At 39.8% G+C, this 18,365-nt stretch overlaps 1 protein-coding gene across 1 annotated transcript; it reads left to right on the top strand.

Annotated features, from left to right (window-relative positions):
- Positions 1–731: 731 nt before the first annotated feature.
- phex (phosphate regulating endopeptidase homolog, X-linked) lies at positions 732–17,392 on the top strand (the record flags this gene model as incomplete). Its single annotated transcript, XM_079181637.1, has 22 exons — positions 732–855; positions 5,592–5,648; positions 5,802–5,963; positions 6,155–6,238; positions 6,918–7,144; positions 8,034–8,102; positions 8,877–8,993; positions 9,182–9,265; positions 9,581–9,723; positions 9,894–9,987; positions 11,340–11,468; positions 11,642–11,743; positions 12,951–13,028; positions 13,160–13,263; positions 13,389–13,447; positions 13,878–13,932; positions 14,400–14,467; positions 14,570–14,700; positions 14,838–14,903; positions 15,220–15,324; positions 16,220–16,296; positions 16,442–17,392. The coding sequence occupies 22 exons, from the start codon at positions 732–734 to the stop codon at positions 16,542–16,544; spliced, it is 2,238 nt and encodes a 745-aa protein (XP_079037763.1). The 3' UTR covers positions 16,545–17,392.
- Between the last annotated feature and the right edge of the window lie 973 nt (positions 17,393–18,365).

The following is an 18,365-nucleotide window of genomic DNA, read 5'->3' as shown; positions in this document are numbered from 1 at the left end:
ATCCGTGGTGTCATTCTCATCACCACCTCTGTCTATTCAAAGCCACTATTGATGCGTCTGGACCATCTCATCATCGTTATCAGATTAATCAATTGTAATCAGCGCTCTGTGTGTGTGTGTCTAATTTTGTTCTGGTCAACTGATTGTCTGATCTGATAAACGTTTCTAGCAGAGCACCCTGCAGAGCACACACACACACACACACACACACACGCCCACACATATATATGCTTAGGGTACTAACAAGGTCAGTGGACCCTTAAACTACACGGTTAAACACAGATATGTTCTGGTTTAATTTTATTAAATGATGTCTGGTGAGCACTGGTAAGCCTGGTCTGCTCTGTCCTAGGGAGGGAGGGAGGGATGGGATGGGAGGAGTGTTGGGGGAGAGGAGGAGTGATGAAGGGAGGCACTGTTTGAAGAGCTGTAGTGAAGTTAGAGTAGTTACAGATAGACAGATAGCAGCAGAGAGAGACAGTTAGGGGAAACTGAATAAAGTCTGTTAAATTGGGAAAGAGATTAGATTACACAGAGAAAGTGTATAATTTAAGGAAGATGTTAGTTTAACTTTTTGGATTTACTTTTGTCCCTAAACTTGTGTTTTTTCCAGATATTTTTACTTTCTGATTTATCTTCTCAGTGCTGTAAAGTTAGTTTCTTAGAGAGTGTGTGTGAGCGTGTGTGTGTGTGTGTGTGTATTTATGTGTGTGATATAGTAGCAGTACATTATGGAACTGGAGCGTTTAGGGGGTGGTGGGGTAAAACCCGAGAGGGGCAACAGTCGTCTCTACAAGATAGCACTGGCCATGTGTGTGTGTCTCTGTGCCGCCCTGCTGCTTGCACTCATACTGGGTAAGTCCACCACACACACACACACACACGCACGCACCTAAACACACAAAGAGATCCACACACATTTTTCTTCAACCTGCATTATAATTTGTAAGGAATTCAGTGGAAATGTATCGCACACTGTCCTCAGATTATAGTTCATGCAGACTGTAAATAACACATGCAAGCAAGCCGGTGGGAGCAAAGGTCTTTGTGGGTAACTTGTGTCAAACTATTTTTGGTTCATATACGGTTTCATACACACCCACGTACACATGCAGAACCTTGTACTGGCACGTAATGCACCGTGGGAGTCAAGTTGAACTCTGGGAAAAAGAGGAAAGAATGTGTGCAGAAATAAGAGAGGAAATGGAAGAGTATCAATACTTTGATCTGATAAAGTTTATTTCTATGGCACCTTTCAACAACAACTTTACATAAGACACAACAGGCTTTAAGATAAAGAACAGTGTAAAAGACAATTGGCTATAAAACAGATGCAAACAATGTAGAAATAATCCATTTTTTAAGATCTAACCATACCTCCAGTTGGATTTAAAGTATGTTGTACGCAGTGCGTTATTTATTATATATTTCCTGCTGTCAGAGAAAAAGGTGCATTAGTCAATCTTTCTACATTTGAATGGAACAATGCAGTCAAATCGAGCAACTTCCCTTATTTTTTTTGGGAGTTGCTGTCCATGAGCTTAGAGAAGTGGCTCAAATGAGAAAGCGTTGAACCCTAAATATTAGAGTCAAGTCTAAATAGACAGCTTGAAATTCTGCAAAAAAAAACACAACTTATGAAGCACTAGAAAAGATGAAATGCATGTAAAACTTTGTCTCATAAATCAAACGTTAGACAACTTTTCTTTCTGATTTTTTAAAAATCTGAGAATCCAAAGAATGTCAGGATACGAAGGTTGGCTGAGATATTTTTATTACAAATAGAATATCAGAAGTCAATGAAAAAAAAAAGCCACTGTGTCTATGAGAAGTGTTAATAAATATGTCACATGTAATCAAAAGTTTTTGTATGCGGTTTTTTTCAGGCTTTAGTCACTGTCCAATTTTAAAAGCTGAAAATGCATCAACACCAGAAGAGCCCAGAAAACAATACAAGACAGTCTGACGGTAGAGCTGAAATGACTCGATCATCCCTATATTGCTTTGAAAGCGTCAACCGTTTACGTTGAGAAAAGCTTATGAATTGACATCACAGTGCGCCGCTCTCTCTCTCTCTCTCTCTCTCTCTCTCTCTCTCTCTCTCTTGTTAAAGGTCAATCTAGCTCACCCAGCAGTCGATCTCTCTCTCTTCCTGCAATCAATTTACGGTAAACACATAATAATCCAGAAGGATCATCCAAACAAGATGATTTTTCCTTAAATAGAATTAAAATGTCAGTGTTTGAGGTGAATGGGTGTAATGTTCCGCACAATCCACAGCAAAAAATAAACATCATAGATTCTATGTTTTCATTTTAGCACGATTTAAGTATACCCACGTGTGCCGCTTGTAATAAATAGCCTACAAACTGTTAAATAATAAGCTATCTCGGCATTGAAAATATATATATTTTTAATTAAAAAGTGTCATAATCAACCAGAAATGCTAGTCGCCTTCCACAGCATGATATCAATTCTGTTTTAGCGAGACTACCAGTTAGGAAGGCTAACAATATTAACTTCTGTAATTAAAAGGCCCCGCCAAAATCACTTTGGCCCCTCCGACATGGAAATCCTGGCAACATGCCTGAAATCAACTTTCGGGCGGAGCAAAGCTGTTCCCCCTTCTTTACACTCTTTGTGCTAAGCTACGCTAATTGGCTCTTGGCTGTAGCTTCATTTTTAAAGGACAGACACGAGAGTGATATCAATCGTATCGTCTAACTGTGCAAGAAAGCAGCAAAGTGATAATAAGTGTATTTCCCAAAATGGTTGAACTTAAAGAGTCAGTAGTTAAGTAGTTTCCGTAGTGAGGATGGTCGTGTCTGGGAGGGGTGCACTGCTTGTGTGTGTGTGTGTCTTGGGGTGGAGTAAGTATTGTTTTTTTAGTTTTTCAGGGGAGACAACATTCTTGTGGTGGCATTGAAGCGCAATTATGTTATGCGCCTATGCAACACCACACACCCACTCTAATGAAAACCCTCCTCCGGTCTGCAGCCGTGCGAATGACCAGGCACAGGACTGCCGAGCCAAGCTTTTTAATGAGTTTATAGAGTGTGCTTCTGAAATGTATGTTTGTGTAAACCCGTGTTATTGTTGTTGGGAACTGTTTGGTGTCTCAGTAGTGAATATGAGGTCGGTATTAGCCGTGACACTGGAGCCTCAGGCATCTGTTTCTGTCGGAGCATTCAGGGGAGGGTTATTGAGGTTGTTCCAGGCCAAGTGGGTCACGCAGGGTTGAAGTTATACGTGTGTGTATCTGCTGAAAGTGGATGCAACATTGAGCAACTCTCACAAGCAGCTAGACAGCGAGACCGGTCAACCTCGGAGGTCAGACATTGCGGCGCAGCTCCGCAACGCTCCACTCATCCGTTCACAAAGGGGGGATTTGGTTTTCTAAATCTGTCCGCTCACTTCGTGGGCTTGTGCTGCCTCTGTTTTGCCCTCAGAGCCACATCACACAACAGTTGGTTTCTTCCAAGAGGTCAGAGAAGCAGGCTTACGTTCACTTTCTAGGAAGGGATGTGAACGGGTAAACCTGTGGTCACACTGCGAGTAGCGTAAACAAAGAGTGGTATTGTGGCGTTCTGATAGCTTTTATTAGAAGTGTGTGAAGTAATTACAGCTGTCGGTCAAGTTTAAATTAGAATCTGATGTATATTTTGCAAAGACTTGCTTGTAATTTAAGAACCCTAGGCCTATTTTACTTGAAAATGTCCTACCCTTACGCAAAGTGGCTTATCTCGCTAACTACAAGGTCTATTTGAATAACTTAAATGGCAAAATAACACAAATAAATGTGAGCTTTGTTAATATGTGTACATATCATTGTATATGTTACTGGTAAATGCTGAAACGAATGTTACACACAGCTCAAATTGAACATTTTCAGGTTCGTTTTTTTTTTTTGTGCCTAAAAAGCACTTTTATTGATTTTAAATGATGCACAGGCAGGCCTAGACTCTCCGAAATCATATCACAACATGTCAGCAGTCCTTTTAAAAAATAAATTGGCTTTGATAGAGTGAAGTATGCCTGAGAAATCAATGCCGGTGTACAGGTCAGCTGAGGTCAGCCAACGTCAATTCTGATTTTGGAAGCAGCCGATATAGCTGTTTTATTGTACTTTTAAATACTATCTAACTTTATATTTCACTTCTTTTATCACTAATAGTGTTCAATCTATCTAATACAGAAGTTTGGCATCATTTTGAGAGCCTAGGCCATATGAAAACTTGTAAAATATGGCTCATTTTCGTCAGAATTTCAGTTTTACGTGATGTATTTGAATCTAACACAGCCTGTGATTGGCCGATTTGCGCAATTCCCACAGATTTGAACCCGGAAGACTCTGGGCAGTGCAGTCATTCGTTCTTTGAGTTGTTTACAGAATTTTGTGATCCGCCCCCATGGGTCAAACCCATTGGCCAAAACTGAAATTATTACTCATTCGTCATAGAAGCTCGTCAGAACGAGCAGAGAGACGGCTTCGAAATGGCGGCACGGATTAATTTTTTTTTTTTTCGATTTTCATCCAGGAAACATCTAAAAGGTACGGAGCGTTTCAATGTTTATGATGATGGGCTGAGTTGATATCTGTGGCAGATCAATAGTAACGTTATAATGGTTTAAAGTAGAATAATTTGGAGGCGATAGTTTGATGCAGTTTGTTGTGCTCGTTCTGCTGGATATGAAGTGTGTGTGTGAAAGTCCCGTAGATCGCGGCTGGGATCGATAACGGAGAACATTGCTCGCCTTCTCCTGGCGAGAAATAGGTGAAATTGTGGTAGTACTTGTAGTACTTTGAAGTACTTTGTGTATATATATGTTTTTGAGTGATTAAAATAGGTTACATGGTCCATTTGATCAGAATCTCTTCGTCATGTACGTTTTTGAAATATTTTAAAATACCATTTCATTCGTTCTCAAAAGTGATTTGTACTACATGTGTACACTCTTCGCCCCCCCTCTAATCCCCCATTTGGGGCACTCTCGGATTCAAGGTTTTAAGGCATGAGTCTATAGCACACAGCTAAAAGTCGACTGTAGGTGGGGACTTTCTTTGTTGCAGGTAGGCATAAATCCTCCAGCTGTATCAACTGCACTTTGGTCTGTGTTTATACCGTTTTTGTGTAAGAGTGGACTGTGGGAATGACCCTTATTGACGTCCCTCTGATAACCAGTATCATTTTGAGCCGCATGTTCTTCATTGATAGTTTGTATTATAATAATAGAAAGAAAAGTATTCACGTTGCAGCCCTTTCAAGAATAAAAACGGCTGTTTTCTGTATTGTTTAGCTAGGTTTTGCTGATGTGGTTTGTTGACCTACACATCACGTTTCCCTGGTTTGTCAGCTCTATTAATGCAATACTTTCTGCCAATACATCGATTATTTGAATGTGTGCTCAAGAACTACGTTTGAGGTTCTGTTGAGCAAAGCAGCCAATATCCCAACGACTGTCCAATGGCCACCGAACAGCAGAGGTCTAAATGCGAGTGGATGTGAAGTGGGTCGGAGCTGCAAAAGAACACGCATGCAACCGAAATATTCTACATTTGTTCAAAACAACTCTTTTTTTTTCTTCCTTAGTCTCTCAGAAATCTAGTCAGGAGGAGTTCTGTCTGACCCCAGAATGCATTGAAGCAGGTGAGGAGTGCTGGTAAACAGTCCCGTCACGTACAATTGCTCTGACCATCCACCATTGTTTGTATGGTAAAGCTGGTTGAGCATGAAGTATTTCAGTTATAACTCAAAGGTTTTTATTCCACCTCTCTTGGTTTTTCTCCTTCCTTCTTGTAGCGGGGTCTGTTCTGAGTAAAATGGATCAGTCCGTTAACCCCTGCGAGGACTTCTATAGTTTCTCCTGTGGCGGTTGGTTAAAGGAGAACCCGATCCCTGAAGATTCCTCCTCGTATGGCATCTACCCTTGGCTGCGACAGAATGTAGACCTCAGACTCAAAGGTGTGTTTGCACACAATTTGCCCATGAAAGTACACTTGACTTAAACACACATGAATGTTCTATCAAAAGAAAATAACTAGCCGTATACTTTTGATAAACACATGAGAATAATTGTAAAGAAGTGAGACTTTGGTTCAGGTACAGGTTATTTTTGGAGCTGTGAGTTATGACACTGATTTTTTTTTTGCCAGAGTTACTAGAAGCTCCTTCAGACCCTGATGAACTGGAGGCTGTGACTAAAGCTAAGATCCTCTACCGCTCCTGTTTGAATGAGAGTGAGTCCGACACACACACACACACACACACACACACACACACACACACACACACACACACACACACACACACAACAAACTTGGTCACTTAACAGGACATTGCATTGACATATACCCATTCCCTGGAGACTTAGCCTAGCCTAGCCTTGACCATAACCATAACCAGAAGATGCATAACACAAATTCCTACCCTAATCCTAACCTTTACCTAATCCTAACTGCTAAAGGGAGGTGAGTCCCCGAATCAAGTACAGTCCCCACAATGTCACCTTTTGTCCCCAGGGTGTAAGTACTACAACCAAACACACACACACACACACGCATTCATTCAGCCTTGTGGGGACTATTGTTTACATAACCATAACCATCCCAACTACATGCCTGACCCTTAACACTCAACTTAAATCTAAAGCCACTCTCCATGTCTCCAAACAGGTCCTCACAAAGGCACTGTAAGTCAAGAGCACACACAAAGACGCAGTGATAGTTTAAAGTGGGACAAGATGAGCTTTTATTGATCCACGTGGCAGATCTAGGTCATTGCAGAAGCAAAAGCAATAAGATACATCAGGTGGAAAAGGGGAAATAACATTAAAAAAAAGAATACAAACATGAAAAATAATTAAAACAACAAATCAAAATGCTCTGCTTAATTTAATTTATGTGTGTGCTTACATAGCTATACTGGAGAAGGTGGACAACAAACCGATGCTGAAAACACTTCGACAGCCTGAGTTTCGGTGGCCCGTTGTGGGGGATGGGCTCGGCGGGGAGTACCAGTGGTCAGCGGGGGAGTGGAGCCTCCTGAAGACTCTGACAGAGATGAGGAAACAGCACAGTAAGAGTGTCCTGATTCGCCTGTACGTCAGCCCCGATGACAAAAAATCCTTACAATACATCATCAAGGTTAGACATCCACTGACTCAAACATTTTCAAAATATTTTTGTTTGACATTTTGGAAAATATGCTTATTTGTCCGACACCCATTTTTCACAACATTTTTACAGTTCGGATTATGAATTCAATTAAACAAAAAAAGATAATTGAGATTAAGAGGTGCTGATGAGATTATATAGACTTTTAGATTTTCTTATCTAGCTGTTACTTTCATTTCCAGTCTTCACTGTATGTCCTAAATAAACAAACTGGCTGCTCTATATTTAGCTGTCAGATATGAGAGTGGTATGTCATTTAACTGTCATCAAGAAAGCAAATCAATTAATTCTTAATTCCTTAAATCTAGAACTATTTTTCGAAAGGACCATACCGGTGTTTTTGTGGATTTTCAATTAAGTGCATATTGTGAATACTTTTACCACTTTTTTTTTCTTCTCTTGTGCTAAATTCTAAGACTTTTGGGTGTCAAAAATGTTTTGGTACTTTGGTTACTGGCAGCCCGCTCTCTTTTGTTTTCTCATCTATTATGCAAAGCTCAAATGGGAACCAACTAACTCAAATCTAAGATGTCAGAGCCGTTTTAAACACACAAGGAAAAGGATTCAAAAGAGTAACTCTGATTAAACGATAGTAAGACTTCACTGTGATGGATCTTAAATAAAGATTTTTGTACAGTAGTGAAAAACATGGAGTAAAATGTTGCCTGGAGGGAAAGTAACATCTAACAAATTGTGTTCAAATCTTTGTAAATAAAAGATGCTAAACCACTAGCGTGGACATGTAAGCAGATTCAGAGCCTCGCTCAGTCACATTTCTCAGACTTTCTTTAAAGTTAGAAAAAAAAAATCCCGCCCAAAGAGTAGCAGAAGCTAACCGATGCTCTTTGTCTTCATGTAGCTCGATCAGGTGTCCTTGTCTCTGCCCTCTGCGGCAGACTACATCACCAACACTTCCTCTGCCCGGGCGGTGAGTCTCTGCCTCATCTTTCACCCCTGTTTTACCTGTCATCTAAAAACTCCTCTTCCTGCAGCGATTTCCTTCCTGCTTGAGTGATGAATTGTAGCAAAAAAGAATTTCAGTCTCATGAAATACAGTTAGTTTTTTTTTTCCAGACTCAACATTCTTATAAATGCTAGACAGCCATGATGCAAGAAATGAATTGTAGAAAAGTCAGCTGATACTGATTGCCCCACTAATAGCTTATTTTTTCTCAACTTGAAAAACATTCACTGTCATGCTATTAGTATACTGTCACTATCAGTTGTAAAGAACATACTTCATCCACAGATATATTTATATACGTTATTTACGTTTTTAAAGAGGATGACGCCCATTATACTTCTGATCTTATCTACCATGATGGCACTGGTAATTTTGTATTTATTTTTTGTGTTTTGTATAGTTTTTAATTGTATTGTACAGTAGTTCATATTAGAATAATATATATTGTATGTACATTTGGGCACAAGCTGTACTGTAAATGGGGTTAGTCCTGGTATTGTTTAACTTTCTTTGTATCTGTCCCTTAAAACAGGTAATAATGAAGTATGAATGTTAATGAATACCACATTCTGATACAGCAGCACAATAGTTTCTGAGTGTGATTGTAAGGCTTTGATTGATGTCTGATGGCGTCGGTAGTGACAGTGGCTCACAGCAATGAGAGATTAAATGACATTTGTCTTTCTGCCATTTTCTGCTTCTCTCCCTCCTCCTCCCTCTCTCCCCCTCTTTCTCCAGTATCGTGCCGCCTTGCTGAGTTTGATGGTAGATACGGCCGTCATGCTGGGCGCTCCAGAGAAAGCAGCACTGACCCAGATGAAAGAGGCTCTCGACTTCGAGACCAAACTGGCTCATGTAAAGACGTCCCGTCAGATAAATATAATCCCACTGAGTGTATGGAGATGATCTGATAGGCCTCAATGGCTCCGGAGCTAATTAAAACATTTATTAATAGTTACAATGATTTGATATTATTCAAAGTGACTTAATGTTTAAATTTGGGATCAGTCATGTCTGTATAACGTTGCTCATTGTGGCTGCAGATCCTGATTCCCTATGAAAACCGCAACAGTGACAACATGTACAACAAATGGTCACTCGCTGACCTACAGAGCTCCATTCCACAGGTACTGTAAACAACAACAACAAATCTAAATAGCAAAAATCAATTCATATCTTCTCGAAATATCTTATCTTTTCGTTTCTCAAAAGTTAGACAATGTCGACATCATAACAGGTTGATCAGTAAAATAGTTCATGTTTACCATCACTTCTAAAATGATATGTACATAACTTGAGGAACTGACATCAACTCTTTTGAAGAAACATTTTTTCTGTCAGAAAAAAGAGCAGAAAATAAACACAATTTGTTTAAATACAAGTTTTGTACTTACATGTTTTATATAAGTAACCTCTACTGTATATGTCCCCTCTGTCTGCAGTTTGATTGGCTGGGTTTTGTAAAAGCTGTGGTGGAGTCTAAAGACGACCCGGGTCGGTCCATCTCCTCCTCTGAGTCCGTTATTGTCCGAGTGCCGCAGTACTTCAAAGAACTTTTCAAGCTCATCGACACCACAGATAGCAGGTACACACACGAACAGCCAGACAGAGAACACATACAGACAGATGAGCACACAGTGGGGCTCGAGGTCTCCTGTCTCTCATTATAAGTATATTATAGTGTATAATGAGATTACATGTAGGCACTTAATTAATGTCCCTCCTCTCTCTCTCTCTCTCTCTCTCTCTCTCCAGGACTGTAGCTAACTACGTACAATGGAGGACAGTTTTATCCAGGATCACCACTCTGAGCCGGCGTTTCCTTTACAGATACCTGGACTTTGCTCGGGTTGGTACAGAAATAATCCTCCAAAATCTATGTCCATATTTGGAGATTGTTATGTTTTTAGATCAACTGAGAATTAAATGTGTTTTGGGGTAAAAACACCATCTAAAAACTCATTAAATTATCTACGAAATACTCTATAAATTGAATGAATTCCTAGTGTATTTAACAAACTATAAATCTACCCGACCAAACTAATCCCAAATGCAACTACAGATAACCTTCAATGCACCACTAAAGATGTGTCCAGATTTCCACTCTAGCAGTCATCAGTCTGTGCTACATACTGATTTGGTACTATACTCTTTATATCGGCTAATATACAAAAGATTCATGTACTTGTTCTCAGGTCTGTTGCTACTATTGGATTTGGAGTTTAACAACCTGATTCAAGTATATTTTGGACTCAGTGCATTACATTTTGATTACTTTTGGGCCATAAATCAATAAAGGATTCAATATTTTTCCACCAGATTTGCATTCCTGGCAGTGTGAACAGGGCCTTGAAACAGCATAGGAAATAAAATGTAATAAAATATGAAAATCCAATTAATAAAATACAGCCTTTCTTATGGGTAATTAAAAACCCTCTTCAGATGATCTCAGTTAAAAAAAAAAATACTTTTTACAGCCCTGCTTGTACTGTTTTGAACCTACAGGTAATAGTAAGACAAGATATGACCCAAACAATATCAAGTCAAACTGACTGATGCTGCATTTTGTTGAAATGTTTTGTAGCTGTGAGTAGCTCCTTCGTTTCCTTTGTGCATTGCGTTATGTATTAAAAGTCGGTTGGTAAAAACTCACAGCATCTTTCAAAACCAGTGTCACAAAGTGCCTCCCAGCTACAAAAACAGACTATAAAGAGCGTTTGAATCAAAGACAAGTGTATCTACAGAATAAAAACAAATCAGGGCATCAAAACAATGCCTTTGAGAAAACATAGGTCTTGAGATGAGATTTAAAACGCTCAAACTGTCATTGGACATTCATTTACTGTGCAACTAGTATGCATATTTATTTCAGTTGCAATGGACAAAATACTCAAAACCTGCTTGGAATTAGTATGTACTTTGGAATTAAGACACATCTTCAGCTTCATATAAAGAAAAAAAAACGTAAGTCCACTCTTAACTTTTCTCAATCTTTGGTTTTATGTTCCTAAATGTTCATAACAGTAGAGAGCTAAGACAGCTATTTCATTTTAAATGCTTCATCTTTCTATTTTTAAGTGCTTAGAGGGAGCTGTACACTGTACACTACTTTGTACTGTACTCTACTTAGGGCCATGTGGAGGAAGACGCAATGTCACCTTGCATCTCTGCCCCCCCCCCCCCCCCCCCCCCCACCACCAGGTAACCACAGGAACCACCTCCCTGACCCCGCGCTGGGACAAGTGTGTTAACTACGTCGAGAACTCGCTTGTTTATGCCACCGGGCGCCTCTTTGTCGACACACACTTCGAGGAGGACAAGAAACACATGGTGCGTGTGCTCTGGAAATGACATCATGTCCTAAATCGTGGGTCAAGTGCTCCGATTTTTGTATATCTGTAGCAGATGTGTGTACTGATTTGAGTGTTTTTTGTGTGTGTGTTTATGTGGCTATGCATTCTCTGTAAACGGTCTGTAGTTAATTTGAGTGCGTGTTTCCTCAGATGGAGGAGCTGATCGAGGGCGTTCGCTGGGCGTTCATCGACATGCTGGAGAAGGAGAACGACTGGATGGATGAACCAACGAAGAAGAAAGCTATAGAGAAGGTAGGAACAGCTGACAGCTTTATCGCTGTGTTTCTTCCTATGGTCTCTGTCCCTCATCCTTATTATTTAATCTCAACTCAAAAAAAGTGTTTGCCTTCAAATTTAAAGCTGCATTGATTGTTTTTTCCTTCAGCCACATGGGGGCAGCACTCATTTGGTTTCCAAGATAAATATCTGTCTCTTTGGCTGCTAGATGTTTGACTTTCTTCCTCAGCTAGTCACTCATTTAGTTTTGGTGGATTCATCAAAGACAGCTGCCTGATGCGGCCAAAAAAGGGCTTGATGAGAGCAGCGAGAGTGAACTGAAACAGTCAAGTTGTTGCCCGTAAAAATCTAAAAATGTAACTGAAAGATGCTAAAATGCGTCTTAGAGGTGACATGCAGGGTTGGGTCTTAATTTGCTATGGGTTCATCATTATGTGTGACACCTGTCACATACAAATTGTCCTGTGATCCGTCATGGATTTAAAGATATTGGTTAAAGCCGCTTTAAAGAAACAGCTTGTCTTCTTCTTTTTTTTCTCATTTTAAAGCTGCATTTTCTGACCACTTGGAGGCTGATCTGTTTAAGTGACCGCCAACATCTAATAATAATAGCTGATGAATGTGACGTAAAGCCCAAAGAATGAGCTAAAAAAGGCCAGAAAGCTCAGTGGAGCTGTGAGTCATTTCATTTATTCTTCATATAAATATTGTTTACTGCAGCTTTAAATCAGAATATAATGAGAGAATCTAACTTTGATGTCTATAGATTCTGCTTCATCTCTCATATTTTTGGATTCAAGACCTTGGTTTCCTTCGTCGCAGCGGTGCCGTGCTGTCCTTTATTTTACTTTCTTTGTAAATGTTCCTTTCACGGTGTACTTTTCTCCTTGAACCAAACTCCTCCTCCTCCACCAACGTTGTTACGACGACAATATTAAAAACATTTAAACAAATCAGTTCCACCTTGAGTTCTCTTTACTGTTAGATGTACAAAGATGAATAGGGACCTAATTAAAACCCAACATGACTGTATTTAGCTGCTACATCTTTATTTTTCCAATTATCTCTTCATTTGTTATGTTACAAAGCCATTTTTCTCAGGGCATCGTGGCCGTGACTCTCACTCTTTATTGCTTGAAACAGAATTTGATCCTGTTCAATTGCTGTTATGTAAAAATCTAAACTCTTCATCACATTCACGTTTTTGTCTCGCTCTCTCAAGGCTCATGCGGTCCTGGCTAAAGTTGGTTATCCCGAGTTTATTCTGAATGGCACCTACCTCAATGAAGATTTAAAGCAGGTTTGTTTCAAGCTAACTTTCCTCTCCCGATGGTATATTTTCCCACCTTGAGCTTAAGTTTGCGGTTACTTTTTGAAAAGTAAAGTAGTGCAGTTCTCAACAATGTGTGTCTTCATTTGTGTGTGTTTTAGCTCAGGTTCAGTGAGAAGGACTACTACGGGAATGTGATGCAGACGTTGAAGTTCATCGCCCAATCTGATATCTCCTGGCTCCGAAAGAGCGTCCCACGTACAGAGTGAGTGGGCTTCATATCTGTCCACTTGACACTTTGTGTTTTATTTCCTGGTTGACATGCCATCATGCGTGTGTGTGTGTGTGTGTGTGTGTGTGTGTGTGTGTGTGTGTGTGTTTGTGTTGCAGGTGGTTCACAAACCCAACGACTGTGAACGCCTTCTACAGTTCCTCGACGAATCAAATCAGTAAGATACAACAGATTGTTTGCTGAGACCAACATTCAGTTTAATTATTCAGAAGTTGTTCAATTCTGAAGCTCTGTCCAGACAGCATGACGCTACACTGCACCTCAGTGAAATCAATTAAGTATCTGCCGTGGATACATTATCTGGGGGATTGTTGTTCCTTTAAATTGGCTGAGTCGGCATTTCAATGTCAGAAATAATTGGGAATTTGCATTAAAAACTAACTAAAACTGACAAGAGAGGACACGCGCTGTCTAAAACAGGTGAAATGTGATCTGTTTTTTAATAGTTACCCACCATGAGGAATCACTCTTTTTAATCACAAATAACCTCACACAGGCTGAAGTACGAAAAAAAATTACCCGACTTTCTGCAGTAAATGGATCCTGTCTGGACGCAGAAGAAAAACAGTTTTCATCTTCTCATTTAGGATTTCCCGCTGGAGAGCTTCAAAAACCCTTCTTTTGGGGAAGAGAGTATCCGAGGTGAGAGTAAAGAAAGGTGACACGCTCTATTTACAGACCAAAGGAAAAGGCTCCCTCATGCTCTTATAATTACTCTGACAAGAACTGTGGTGGGAAGTCCTGTGGACAAACAGCATAACTTAATACCTCGTGCTCCACAGATCATGACACTACAGCTCATAAATCATTAGTTTATTAATAAGTAATCAGTTCAGTTTTTCATTTGTGTTTTAGTCCTATTTTTTGGGGAGGTAATCCTCAATGCGTTCATACAGCAGGTTATAAAATGAAAGAAGTCTTTACACACTGGGCACATTTTCTTTCTTGTTAATATATTTTTTTTCGAAACTTTTGCTTCTTTTCATTAGTATGCAAATATTTCGCAGCGCTAACTTTATTTTCCTGAGCTCTCTGCAAACAATTCGGTGATTCCAATTTGATTTTGCTGTTTTATGAATAAACTTCATCACTTTGTTGTCTTCTCCCAGGTCTCTAAGTTATGGTGCCATCGGGGTGATAGTAGGACATGAGTTTACACACGGCTTTGACAATAACGGTAAATACTGAACGCCTAGAGTTACAAACCACAACATGACGGCAGAGATTTCTAACACGGCTGAGGGGATTTCTTTGTGTGTGTGATGCCTTTCATGAACAGGTCGCAGGTATGACAAAGATGGCAACCTGGTTTATTGGTGGACCAACTCGTCTATAACAGCCTTCAATGAGAAGACCCAGTGTATGATGGACCAGTATAGTGGCTACCACTGGCAGGAGGCAGGCCTAAACGTAAGAGTTTGAAAAACAGTCAAATGAGCTCAGAAATAGTTACCTGAAAGTCAGGACGAGGTCGCCTCGATCCAGTATTAACTGTGTAAATAGCTGGTGAAGGAGTGACTGTGCTTTGTGGATGTTTTGTTCCGTAGGTGCGGGGAAAGAGGACTCTGGCAGAAAACGTAGCAGACAATGGAGGAATAAGAGAGGCTTTCAGGGTACGACGTGTTTTCATACATGACGCTCTCACCACAGAACAAAAGCTCCTCTTGATCTTGCAAAAAAAAGGGCTGACATTTTTTATCTTTCTTATGGAAAATGTCAGGTGTAACTAATAAAGTTAATGATTTTATTGCATGTTAATTTGCCAGCATGAACACCAGTATCAATGCGTTGATGCTCTTATTAGTTTCCCGTGTCTTGCTGTGTTTATGGCTGCACCTGAGCTTTGTTTTGGGTTTATTTATTCGTTACCTGTAAAATTCTTAATTTCACGTTAAGAAGCCCAAGCTTTCCCTTTATGTTTGTGTGCAGGCGTACAGGCGGTGGATAGATGAGAGCAGAAGCGGCGTGGAGGAGTCTCTACTGCCTGGAGTCGGACTGAACAACAACCAACTGTTCTTCCTGAGCTATGCACATGTAAGGACACGCAGTCGCAAACTAGTTCTTGCCCCTCTGCCAATGCCACGTTTCTGTCGTCATGTCTGAATATACTGGTGGATACATGGTTTAGTAATCTCCAGAAACTAGCGAGAACACACTTGATTTAAAAAATCATCCAAATTAAAAACCCAGCCCAGTGTTGCCAACTCTTTTCCAATGAAAGTAGCTAGCAGCATTAGCTCCGAAACTTGCTAAATCTAGCAAGAAAGTCGTCAACATTGACAGCCAGTCCCTTCAGCCCTCCCTCCAAAGCCACTCCCCCAAAATCATCATGATGAACCTAAACTACAAACACAGCTGTTGTAAGTAAAACAAATCAGCTGTTAACGTAGCAGCTTTTGGAAAAACCTGATGAGCGCAACAGATATTTGAGTTTCAACAAAATTCGGAAAACATTTTTGAGGAGGATTACCAACCTTTAATGTTGAGATATAGGACTCGAACTGGTCACATTGAGATTTCAAAACAGTTTCCCATAGAATCTATAAACTATGAAATCTGAAGCTGTGTGTCAAATGTGACATGAAAGCACTCAAGTGCCGTCTTCAAGTATCATTTTGAGGTACATATGAATAGTTAATTTTGCATCCTGCTTTATACTTGTCCTCCACTAGATTTTCAGAGGCCAATATTGTACTTTTTACTCCATTACATTTATTTGACAGCTGTAATAGATTTTAAAAACAACTCCACCTTTACTAGCTGAAACATGCACGTTGAGTACTTTTACTTTTGGTTCTTGAAGCATATAAAAGTCTGAGTACTTCTTCCACCAAACAACACAAATTGTCTGCCGGTGCAGCACGTAGTAAAGCAGGGAAGTGAAAATACACGTACTACAATGACATCATCAATACAATGTACTCTGTAGGTGAGATGTAACTCATACAGACTAGAAGCAGCCAGGGAGCAGATCCAGAGTGGAGCTCACAGTCCGCCGAAATACAGGTGAGCGCGCACACACACACACACACACACACACACACACACACACACACACACACACACACAGACACACACACACACACACACACTGATGAATACACACACAATCCTTTCCAACCTGACCTTCACCATCACTGTTGCCCTGCAGGGTTATCGGAGCGATGAGCAACTACGAGGAGTTCCGGAAAGCGTTCGGCTGCCCCGAGTCGTCATTTATGAACCGAGGTGCAGAGTCCTGCCGGGTGTGGTGATCTTTAACCTCGGCTTCACCCTGAACCCGGCCAGAGCTGCCAGCGGGACGTCTGTGGAAGAGGCAGATGAAGCTGGACTCAGCAGACGTAGTTTACATGATGTGGGAACAATGACAAATGAGTTGTTCTCGCAGAAAACACACACTTATGTTAGGGTAAGAGTGGGAAATGTTAAAGACTGAAGCCATTTTTTTGATGGGCTCCTGTATAATTGTTACTGCAACATATTTTTAACTTTTTCCACAGGTACGTTTTCTACATAAATTATGACTGAAGCCCTTGTGTTAAGGGCCATAGTTTATGAATTATAGAAATGTTGGGAAAAGAGGCTGTCCCTTTTTACAACAACAGCCCTCTATGTACTGTAAGTGTGACTCGATGACTCGAGAACCTTTCTACTAGGAATACAAAATGTATATTTTAAAGTAAAGGTACAACGAATATAAATAATATATTATGGTAATTATGGTGTGCCGAGATATATCAGATTAATGTCTGCATGTATTCATTAGAAGCCAGGAATGCCCCAAGATTAATTTAAACTTGAGCATAAATATAAATAAAGCAAAAAGTTGAATATTTATGGTCCAATTTTATCTCTTAAAACCTATTTTTTAACTTTTTAAATAATTGTAAAACCTTGTATCATAGTTTTGTACCTGATGTCAAAGTGTCATATTTTTAAGACCTAATATGAGGTTAAACTACTTAAGATATTTTGTGTGTGTGTGTGTGTGTGTGTGTGGGCTCTCCTTTGATATGTCTGAGTCTCGGTTTCTGTTCCACTTTGGTTTAAATCTCCGTCTTGTGTCAGACATGTATATTCATTCTGCTGCAGCTCAGCCCGAGGCAAATAAACAGACTCAATTACAGGAACTCAAAGTACAAGATGCTCTCCCTCCATTTGTCTTTCTGCCTTTCTGTTTCTGAACTGCACTGCTGAGGTGCACTCAAGCCAATAAAAAGATAGACTGAAAACGTGAAGGATATTTCCTGTGCATATCAGAAGTAATCTTTAAAGTACACTATTGTTATTCCTGAACCCAATGTTCAGGTTTTGTCTTATAGATTAAAATAATTGTCACCAGAAGATGTTATGTAATGTTTTTCATGTCTTTTCACTTCACATTTATCCTACTGCCTTTTCTTTTTCTGCTTCTTGACGCACTCTTATAGTTTCAACCCAAACTGATTCAGTCAGGCTGCAACACATATTTTCACCACCGATTGATCTGTCAATTATTTCTAAGATTCATTTTTTTGTCTAAGAAATGTCATCAAATAATAAAACGTAAAACAAGAAAACAAGAGCCCAATGTCATGTTTGTCCGTGTTTAAAACCTTAAGGTACTCCGTTTGCAGTGAACACAGCGGACATTACCTATTTCTCTTTGATAAATGACTTAAACGAATAACAAAAATTGTTGACAATTAATTCTGCCAATTAACCAATAGATTGTTTTCTTTTCAGCGCTACAGAAAAGCATCACTCCAATCAACCAGAAAGGTTTATCTTGAAACGCTGAATAACAAACATCCACAACAACACAGCAGAAATAATTAAACTGATAACACTATTATGTTTTAGCTCATTTATTCTCGTTTTCATTCATTTGGTATCTTATTGTAACTTGATGGGATGAATTTTTGCTTCTCCATCATCGTAATACATGTTATTATGTTTCACTCCGTGGCTGTTTTTCTGTTGCACTTCTTTCTTTATAGGTTCTAATAAAAGTCTGAGACACTACGGTGTCCCTTCACCTCGTAACTTTCTCTGTGATTGATAAGGTGAGTCGATAAACACGTGTGTTAAGGGAG

The sequence above is a fragment of the Pholis gunnellus genome (genome assembly GCF_910591455.1).
Source record: "Pholis gunnellus genome assembly, chromosome: 20".
NCBI lineage: Eukaryota > Metazoa > Chordata > Actinopteri > Perciformes > Pholidae > Pholis > Pholis gunnellus.
Note: the sequence above shows the minus strand (reverse complement) of the source record. Positions and strands in the feature narration are given on the sequence as shown.